The 10,049-nt window shown below is 46.3% G+C and overlaps 1 protein-coding gene across 2 annotated transcripts in view; it reads right to left on the bottom strand.

Annotated features, from left to right (window-relative positions):
* Nucleotides 1–446: 446 nt before the first annotated feature.
* Nucleotides 447–10,049, bottom strand: part of ARFGAP2 (ADP ribosylation factor GTPase activating protein 2) — a 10,161-nt gene continuing 558 nt past the window's right edge. The window contains exons 2-17 of one of the 2 annotated variants that reach the window (XM_026082395.1): nt 9,865–9,983; nt 8,855–8,927; nt 8,184–8,315; nt 8,015–8,095; nt 7,038–7,140; nt 6,349–6,405; nt 5,769–5,813; nt 4,585–4,637; nt 4,006–4,142; nt 3,319–3,450; nt 2,719–2,847; nt 2,510–2,638; nt 1,959–2,085; nt 1,745–1,835; nt 1,490–1,608; nt 447–1,027 (exon numbers count right to left, since the gene is read on the bottom strand). In XM_026082395.1, the coding sequence (XP_025938180.1) occupies nt 1,007–1,027; nt 1,490–1,608; nt 1,745–1,835; nt 1,959–2,085; nt 2,510–2,638; nt 2,719–2,847; nt 3,319–3,450; nt 4,006–4,142; nt 4,585–4,637; nt 5,769–5,813; nt 6,349–6,405; nt 7,038–7,140; nt 8,015–8,095; nt 8,184–8,315; nt 8,855–8,927; nt 9,865–9,983 (1,548 nt within the window). In that variant the 3' untranslated portion in view covers nt 447–1,006. The remainder of the gene's footprint in view (nt 1,028–1,489; nt 1,609–1,744; nt 1,836–1,958; nt 2,086–2,509; nt 2,639–2,718; nt 2,848–3,318; nt 3,451–4,005; nt 4,143–4,584; nt 4,638–5,768; nt 5,814–6,348; nt 6,406–7,037; nt 7,141–8,014; nt 8,096–8,183; nt 8,316–8,854; nt 8,928–9,864; nt 9,984–10,049) is intronic. The other variant, XM_026082396.1, reaches the window with a different exon arrangement.

Genomic DNA, 10,049 nt, shown 5'->3' with positions numbered 1-10,049 from the left:
AAAAAAAAAAAAAAAAATCAGCCTTCGCCCCCGCCCCCGCCCAAGGCTCAGCTGCCGTGAAACTAAAGGCCCCCAGCAGCTCCGGCTCCCACCGCACAAACCAGCCCCCAGAGGGAATCCTGACACGGCCCAAGCTGGGGGCAGGGTACGAGCCTGGTGCAGATGCGGTGCAAGCCAGGTATGAGGTAGGGGCCCAGCCCTGGACAGGGTTTGCTGGCTACATGGCTCTGTAACATGGCTGAGCAATAAAACAAGCAGAAGCCCAATAGGTTTACAGTGCTTCCCCACCTAAAGCCCAGGCCTAAGTCTTGGTCTTTTCTGGCCCTGATGTGACCAGAAGTCAAAAAAACCCTTTGCTTTGTCTGGTTTGTTCTCCAGCATCTATCCATGCTGGTTTACAAGACAGTAAAAAGAATTATTCCATGCTACAAGGCAGACCTCGCAAATACAATGGAATCCTTCTTTTGCCATGCTCRCTGGAATTCCTCCAGTTGAAAACAGCTTCTTACCAATGATGTTAACTGCTACAGCAGCCGGAATGGAAACAGGCAGTAGGAGCACTGAGCAGAACACAAGGCCGCAGTCATGTCCATGGGGACCAGGTAACACAGTGTCCAGAAAAATGTCATTCCTGTTCCCCTCTGCCACCTGGTGAGCTCAAGTACAGACCAGACCAAGAAAGGCAGGAGCACCAAGGAGGGCAGCCACAGGCATTCCTGTCCTACTGTTCATAGCAATGACATAAATCCTGTAAGAAGGCCTGTCTCCACTGGCTAATAGATAGCAGTGGGTTTGAGGGCACACTGAATTTTAATACAGAGTGGAATCCAGAGATATTTGGAAAGCAGTCTGGGCACAGCCATCTCCTGACCATTTCTGTTTGCTTTCCCCCCTTCCCACCCACCCCAGACAAACTAAGACAAATCCTGTGGAGTTTACTCCAGGCAATCAGAGGTGGCATCAGTGCCTCTTGCTGGCTTCCCTGTGAGCTGCAGTCCCTGGGTCATCAATATGAGCCATAACGATCCTGGGGAAGAAACACACCAAGACACTATGCTACAACACTTCATGCAAACCCCAAAGAGGCAGACAACAAGGTCTTGAGGTGTTTGGGACTGGAAGGCAACCGAGAGAGAAGTGGCCAGCACAAGGTTACCTAAAGACAGGACACCATGCAAAGGCAGGAGGTAAAACACAGCCCCAACTTAGTGGGTTTTGCCCAGGGTTTGCTGTGGGAAAAGGCATATCTGAAGTAACAAGGTGTCCTGTCCACCAGGAGAGTAAGGTTGGCCAAGGAGAGTTCACTGACCATCTGGAATTGCTCAGCTATTGTAGTGTAACCAACAGCTACAAAAGGCAGGTCTCTACATGGGAACTGGCTTTCTGTGTATTTTGGGTAGACCATGATAATCCTGGTGGAAGCCAGGATATGGTGAGGGTCTCCAAATGTGATTATAGTCTATCTGAAGGTGCCATGGTGTCACCTCACCTGGAGGGAGTTCATCACCCCGTTGGCTAAGACAGCCATCTTGCCAGCAACTGATTTCACTCCTTGCTTGAACTGCGCAATGTCGGCTGCAGGCAGGACATTCCCAATTGATACGCCACCTACAAGAGCCAGCAGGAGTGAGTTTGGAGCCTCCCCAGTTCCAGAGAGCATCCCAACCCCTTCCAGGCTAGGGACTCCAAAGCTGCTGCACAACACTCCCCTGTCCCCTTCCCTCCCCACTGAGCACTAACCCACCTGAGTGCACATTCTCAGTGTCACCAAACAGGTCTGCAGAGCTGATGGCACTGCTGCTTGAGAGCTGCTGCAGGCGGGATCTGGCTTCATACTGCAGCAGAAGGAAAGCAGAACAAAAAAAAGTTACAAAGGGAGGGAACAAAGCAGGACCTGAGCAAATTGGAGGGGATGAAGACAGAGCTGTACTAACTTAAGCACTGCAGGACATGCCTACCTCAGCATCTGCCTCACGTCCAAAGAACATATCTGAAGAGATGGCTTTGGCCCCTGCAAACTTCTGCCGTGCTTCATTTGATTCCACAGCTGATGTCCTGCTCTCCGTCTCACGCCTACTGGTGGGTCTGAGGTAACAAGAGAGGAGACATGTCACAGTAAAGAAACAGGCTTCTCTCTATCTCTCTCTCTCTGATCACATTTGATTAAAGGAAAGCTACAAAGCCCCAAGTGCTAGCCATTGTTAGGGTTCCCTGTTCCCCCCATATCAGGACAGCCATCACTTGATGACTGCAAAGGCTGTATCAAACTCAGGAACACAACAGGCAAAGAAGTACAAAAGCCCTTTTCACTGAAAACCCCTTTCCTTGGGCTAGGAAACTACTCCAATCAGTACGTAGCCCTGCTGTCTACTTGGCTTGCACATGCAAGTAATCTTCTGTAGCACAAGACCCAGGTCCAGTCATAATACAGTAACATCTTTCCCCACAGCTCCCAGACCTACCCCTTTGTCCCACACCCAAGGTACAGTGGCACTGGTGGGCACTCTACCTCTCTGAAACTGGTCGAATACTGGAAATGGTCACTTCAGGTTCCTCCTCTTTGTCAATACCCCACGAGGAGTCTGTTTCCCATCGTGAGCCAAAGGCATCTCCCAATGAGAAGGGATTATCTTTATACCTAGGTACCAAAAAGAAGTATGTCAGGCCAGACATTACATTCAGAAATAAGCCAAAGGCTACACTGAAGCTTAGTCTTACTTGGGGGGTCCAGATGTGAAGCCTCCAGCATCTTCAAACAAGTCCAACTGGGAGCGGGAAGATTTTGCAGCCAGTGGCGTCTCCTGCTCAATTACTTGCATCTCAGACATCACCGAGTGTGAGACAGAACTAGCACAACAAACAGGCAATCAGGGCTGGCAGGGTCTGACAGCATCCTGCCCCTAGAACTAGTCTGGCTCAAACTTAATCTGGCCTTCACAGACAGGGCAGGTGCCACAAGTCTCAAGAGAGTCATGGGATGCCAGCCCCCTTCACTGCATGTCTAGTCTAATTTGATTCCCTCAGAAGTCTTGAGCTACTTTCTGAAGGCAGGTATTCTGCAGAGGGACAGCTGTCAGCAGCAGGGCTCTAGGGCTGGAGACTGACAGACCACATGCATCTTCAGAAAGGCTCAAATGCAGACTAGCACCTCTGAACAGTATCTATACCTTCCGGGGCCTGAAACATTTTTAGACATAGTCCAGCATACAAACACCTGAAATCAGATGCTTTTTTGTTACAATGCCTTCAGGAACCTATTCCAGAGCAGAGTGCTTTCAAGGCACCTCCATCTACGCTAAACCATCTGGAGCCAAGTACCTTCTGGACACCAAGCCCATGCCTAGCCTCTCGGCTTGTTCACGTTTCTTCCCTTCGAGGTTCTGAAGTTTCTTCTCCTCCTTCTTCCGATCAAGCTGCAGTTCCTGATAAGCCAGTCTCATTGAGGTGACACTAATGGAAAGAACTGTGGTAGGTATTGGCTCATGCCCCTCCGCCCCCCAGTCCCATCCTGTGGGGGGGTCAAGGGGAAAAATAACCCTGACCACCATCAAGCACCAGTTTCCCCAGTAGCCAAGCCAAAAATCCTTGCATAGAAGCTATTGCTCATGTTCCCATCTCACCTCATACCTCCACTGGAATTCTGCTCTTTTTGTGCGAATTATGACTTCCTTACTGCCAGCATTCCCCCCGCCCAGAGACAGAGGGATAAACAGGTCCCCATCCAGATCAACCTTTAGCATCTTCAGCCCTGTCTCAAGGTCAACAGAAAAGCAAGATACTTCCATATCTGCTCCTCTAAAACTCTTCCAGAGGCGTTAATTTGAATAAAAYGTGGCAATGTAACTTGTGCCTTGCTGTAAGGACCACTTCTGCTTCAGGTTACCACTCATCCTATCATGCAACATCTTCTGTACTCAGCTTAGTTGGCCCCACGGTGAACAGCACCAACCTCTTGTTACTTCTACCTTATATATGCAAGGTATTCAGCCCAAACAAGGCACTTACATGGATTCCTCAGTTTGTTTCCTGGACTCCACTGCCTGCTGCTCTCTCAGCTGCTCCGCAACCTGGGCTTGCCGCTCGATCTCACTAAAGCTCTGGCTGCTCACTTTCTGGGCTCCAAGACCCTTTTTTGCACCCAGCTTAAAAAACAAACAAACAAATGTGAATTCTTCATCTCATTGTTCAGAGCATAAGAAAACCAGCAGTCTGAAATCCTGTGCCTTGCTACACTGATCAGGCCTTTAGTCAGCCTGTTTAGTTATAACCTATAAGCCCAGCTGAGCCTGCAGCAGAGGATGGAAGAACATACAGGACTTAACCAGCCAGTGACCAGTGCTAAGAGATTAGCCATATGGACTCCTGATCATAACCATAATGATCCGAAGCCTAATTATTTTTGTTCCTTAACACACAAGCTATCTTTCAAAAGAGGCAATGAGGTAATCAAAGCTCTCCCTTCCCCAAATGGGTATCTCATAGGCAGCTTGATTAACAGGAGAAAGCAAGGGGCCAGGGAAAGGCAAGCAGGAATACACGAGATATGCTCTGCCCCCTCTCCATAAAACAAGAGCTCAGACATACCCCTTTCTTGGCAGTTCCTGGCTTCTTCTTTCCAATGAGGGAGGATTTAAGTTCTGTGAGAGGAAAGCAGCAGCATGTAAGCAGGAATTAATTAATTTAAGAAGGCAAAATTAGTCAGCAACCCACACAAACATCCACCACAGCCCAGCTGCTACAAAGTCCAGGGCACACCATGCAGCTTCACAACACCAGCCTGGGTGACTTCACGAAGCCAAGAAAGCAGCACTGAGAGGGGGCGAGAAGCTCCACAGTTGCAGGCTGGTGGCCTACAGAAGCATGCCCATCCCTGTAGAAACTTGTAAATGAATTAAGTCCTTCTAACAGCTCCTCTGAATGTCACGCAGCTGGTGACCCTATCCAGTAAAGGTTACGATAACTAGAAAAAGACTTGATTTGTTCCATACGTAAATCCAGGAAAATGTCATTTCAGGGCATATGAAGGTCAGTGTTCCTTGTCAGTGCCTTAGGGACAAAGAAGCAAGAACCATAAGGTCAGGTTTACGCGTTCAGACCAACTGCAAGACGGACCTAAAGTTCAGTGAGCTACAGACACAGCAGGTTCCCTGACACCTTCCACCAGGAACCTGTCCCTCTGAGGGCATGAAGCAGACTACGCTGGTAAAAACAGCCAAGTCTAGCCAAGTAGCAGATGTCTAGGCAAAAGTGTAAGAACAAAGCAAGCATAAAGTGGGATTGACCACGTCACTTTTCCAGCTTCCAATGTTGTGTAGCTCCGATATTCTTTAATCACCCTCATTGGGCTTTTTGTCCACAAAAGAGTCCAATTACTTTCTTCACCCATGTAGATTTTGGCAACCCATACTTTAGGTCATCCTCAACAGCCTTTTCTGTGTCTTTTCTAGTTTTACCATATACTTTTGAAATAGGGGGCTCAAAATCTTCACACTATTCAAGACACAGGCAGTATTTTCAGCTCACCATTCCTAGCATTGGATTTGTTTTTTGATCACTGTCAAGAGATGTTTTTAATAGGAATTATAACAATAAGATCCCTTTCCAGAGAAGCAACAGGTGTTTTAGAACCCAATATGATATATGCTAACTTTGGTTCATTCTCTCCTTCCAAGCACAGGAAGCTAATGTTAGAGCTGAAGGCAGAGTCACAAAAGGGGCAGGCAGAGTTGTCACAAGCAGCCAGCGCAAGCCAGCTGTTAGCCAGTTACCTCTGGCAGGAGCAGGCCCTTGTGTTGACAGATACATGGACACATCTAAAGAAGAGACATAAAACATGGGGCATGAAATAGATGCTTGAAGACACAGGCTTTCCACCCAGGATGAACACACCGTTGGCCAGGAGTACACTCTTGCTAAGCAGAGAAGCTCCATCTAGATGCTCCATGTGCAGCCCAGACAGTAATGGTGGGGGAAAATCCCTTTTACTGAGCAAGCTAAAAATTCATCTACCTCCAAGCTTCCTAAAAAGTCAGCCACATGGCCTTGATTAGCCAAGCTCTAGATATTTAGATACCAAGTTCTGTCCAAGCCACAAAATGAAAACAAGGTATTGGAAATGAGACAGCTTTGAACTTGATCATCCAAAGGAGCTGGAAACCTCCAATAAACTGAACCAAATATGTGGCTGGGTTTTTGGGTCTAGGAACATCCTCAGTACTGACACCACAGGAGGATAAGCTCCTTTAGACATTCTGAAGATCAGCTCATCAGTTCCAGCTCCACTGACCTTACTGAACGGTGGGTATAAAAGCAAGATGGATCTAAGAATTATCAAAGAGTCTCACTTACCTAGAGGAGCTTTAGGAGATGTGCTCAACAAGTCAATTGATGGACCTTGACTAGAATCTGTGGGCACAAAAACGAGAGAAATTCAGCAGAGAAAGATTCTCAACCCCTTCCCCAATTGCTCTACACCTCTCCTACACCTTCTGTCCCCCCAAAAGGCAAGCCAAATTGCTGTCTGAAAGCTGCAGCTTCCGAAACATAACTATCTTCTATCTCCACAAAGCAAGTTATTCCCACTGCAGTGTCCTAAACACATTAAAGAAAGTTAACACTTCGCAGAGGAATGCACAAAACTGTTTCAAACTAAAGTTATACCCCCATATTCTTGGATTCTTTGTAATTCATATCTAGAAACAGTATTCTGTTTTCCATTCATCTTCTTCATACATTATTATTTCCAGACCTACCTATTACAAGGGATAGCAGAGAAGCAGGGCAGCTAACCCCCCAAAGACGACCATTTCATGCACATTTCGGGAAAAGCAGAGAAGTGACTTCTTAATCAACAGAGCAGCATTCTCAAAAGTCTCCACTAATTTAACTCAACAGCCTCATTACAATGCACAGAGCTTCCACTCCTGCTCCAAGCCTGAAGCATGAGGAAAGTTCATCCCTTCCAACTCTGGTACAGAAGAGTATTCTGCTGGAAATGAAGTCAGGTTCTTGGGAAAATTATTCAGCAGGGAACTCACGTGACGCTTCATTGCCTTCTGATGACCTTGTTGTTTTTTCCATCTCCAGGGAAGACTGTGCAGGATTCTGGCTGGCATATGCTACATCCCAGGTACTGGAAGACTGTAAGGAGACACTCATTCCAATGATTTGCAGAGGCATGAATGAACTAGAATAGTCCTAAACTAACTTCAAGTTTAGTGATCTATATTCAGTTTTAGGCCAAAGAGAACGTGATCCAAATTCTATACTATGCCTTCTTTGAAGATAGAGATAATTTATGGACAAGTTCACATTCCCTCAGACAAAAACTAAAAAGGGAAAAAAATTAAAGGAAAATGGAAGCTAAGCTGAATGGAAGGCCAGGAGAAAAGACAGCATCACTCAAAGAACAGTAGTATCAGAGTTGGCTACTACAGGGACTTCCCATGTTAAAGAGATGAGCTTAAATCTGGGAGAAAAAGTGTGAATGAGTTTCCTTTGAAAAAAATAATCTTGGCTTCTATTGTCTTTATTACCATCCAGCCAGTTCTCATGTTACTCTGTTCACTTGGGAGAGTGCCTCTAGCACTGTATAAGCAGTTGCCCAAATCCACCTTACCAGGGTCCATGCACTGAAAAGCTGACTAAACCAAAAGTTCACAGTAACAGCCAGTCCTTGCTTTAACCGTCCAAAGGGACTATGTATTTAAGGAGCAGACCAAAGCATTTTCCAGGGAGTAGCTAGTATCAGTATCCCTTGAAGATACAAATAGTCTCAAAGACAGAGAACCATTACATGCATATTACAGGCTCCACAAGGGAGCACTTTGGTATGTGCCTATATCACAGGCTGGTGACTGAATCTTAGTTCTTCCATATTACTAGTGAATAAACATAAAATTTAGTATCCTTCCAAACCACATGCAAATGCACCTATCACCTCTCCAGGCTCCTGGATGGACTGCTGGCTATTTGAGAGCTGTTAAGGCTGCCTGGTTTATAAAGTTGTTCTCACCTGTGTGTGCTCCATGAAAAAATCAGCATCACTCTTGTCAGGGGAATGCCCAGGGGCTCCACTCAGTCCATCTATCAGCAGCTGAAAAGAGAAGAGGAAAGGAGATATCCTACAAGACTCAGCACCCAGCACAAAATGTCTTTAACAGTACAGAGCTGCCCAGACTTACATCGGTGCCATACTTGGCCATAGCAGCACTTGCCAGCTGCCGGATCTTCTCCCTGTACATCTGGGCAGCTCGACTATTATACTTAGCATTGGCGTCTGTGGTAGTGCAGCCATGCTGACAGAAGAAAGCAGTCTTTAAAAAAAAAAAAAAAAAAAAGAGAGAGAGAGAGAGAGAGAGATAAATAGTCAGTCTCCTGAAGGAGGAAGGAAAAGGAAACTTCCCAGATACAGGGGATATAACACTAAGTGTGGAGCATGACCATTCATTGATCAATGCAACTTTCACCAGAAATTCACTTTATGGGTCTCAGAGGACTGAGAAAACAATCCCTGTCCTTCACAGAAGGATGCTTCTGAGTCACAGTGCTAAGCATGAGCTTTCAAACTGATTAATACTACTAACTCCTTTCATTTAAGAGAACTATGTCTTTCATTTAAATGAAGTGTAAGGAAATGAGAGGTCTGCATATCAGAAATGCATTCACAAAGGTCACAGGCTGACCTCTAAGTGCAGCTGACAGATGCCTCTCCTCATTACACATCTCCAAAAAAAGAGGGGGCAGTTGATACCCTTTGGGACCAGGAAAGCCTCATAAAGGACAGGGACAAGAGCCAGAGGATGACACTTAGCAAGAAGGAAAACAAGCAAAATGCCTACAAGAGGCTCCTCACCGCGTTGGCATTGCTGCCCACTTGCATACATCTCAGCTGGAACCAGTTCCAGTTAGAATCCAGCTCTGTAGACCTATGCGAAAACAAATTATTTCCATTAATAACGTAGGGCATCCCAAATGCAAAAGCATGCTCTAATCTAGCAYGCCAAAGCATGCCACTGCTATTCCATCAGAGTACAGAACATAAAGTTAACACGTCAATAACTTCTTTACTTCTTTGTTCCCATAATGAATTAAGTTGAACTTTTAAGTTATCAAAAATCAGTTTGAGCCAGATAACAATGTCAAAATTTAAAGGGTTTCTCACTGGTATTGCTTAAGAAAATGAGGCTTGAGCTAGAAAAGCACAACCAGCAGCTTTCATGTAAATTTCTACMTGCGAACTCACCACAACATGAAGGACTCATATATTCAGCCCATCCCAGTAATAAGAGCAGAACACATTACAAAGCAACTGAGAAAATGATGACGTAAAGCTATATGACAGAACATGCCTCATACCAATTACTCAGCTCATCTCTGCATGAGTAAAGGTTGAAGTCCTCTTACCTAAAATACACTTACAAGTAGTTCAAATAAGAAAAATAAGCTCAATATCCAAAACCACCTTACCCAGTAGACTGATGCAGAAAAAGCCTCCCTTGTTTAGCATTACAAGAAAAACTTTCCTACTGCTTTACCAGTGAGATTCATGCACCACACAATCTCCTTCCAGCTTCTACAAATGGGAACCCAGATCATGTTTCTGCAGGACCTGTGAAAGCATCATGTTGATGTTCTACTGGCTATTCAACCAGATGCTTTGGAAACTCTGTTTTGAAAGGGCTGAGTAATCTCAAGCTTGCTTTGAGCAAGCCACATAAAACCCAAAGCGATTGCCTTGATGACCAACTTCCCTCTAGCTGAATCCCCGTGTGTTCCCAGGACACCGGCACAGTTGCTCCAGGCCTACCCGGCGGTGACCACAGCCTGTTCCTCCCGGGCCACCCTCCCCAGGGCCGCACGCACCTGATGAAGCTGAGGTGCACACCCAGAGACCTGTGGACTCCCGAGCAGTCAATGCAGAGGAAGACCCCGTAGGTGATGCTGGCCCAGCTCGGGTTCTTGGCGCCGCAGTCGAAGCAAGACTAAAGCCAAGGCAGAGGGACACCCGGCGTTGAGGCAGCGCCTCCAGCGGCTCTACCGCTCCTTCA

This window comes from Apteryx rowi, unplaced genomic scaffold (genome assembly GCF_003343035.1).
Source record: "Apteryx rowi isolate R43461 unplaced genomic scaffold, aptRow1 scaffold_574, whole genome shotgun sequence".
In the NCBI taxonomy this organism is placed as follows: Eukaryota; Metazoa; Chordata; class Aves; order Apterygiformes; family Apterygidae; genus Apteryx; species Apteryx rowi.
This window is presented reverse-complemented; position numbering and strand designations above follow the sequence as displayed.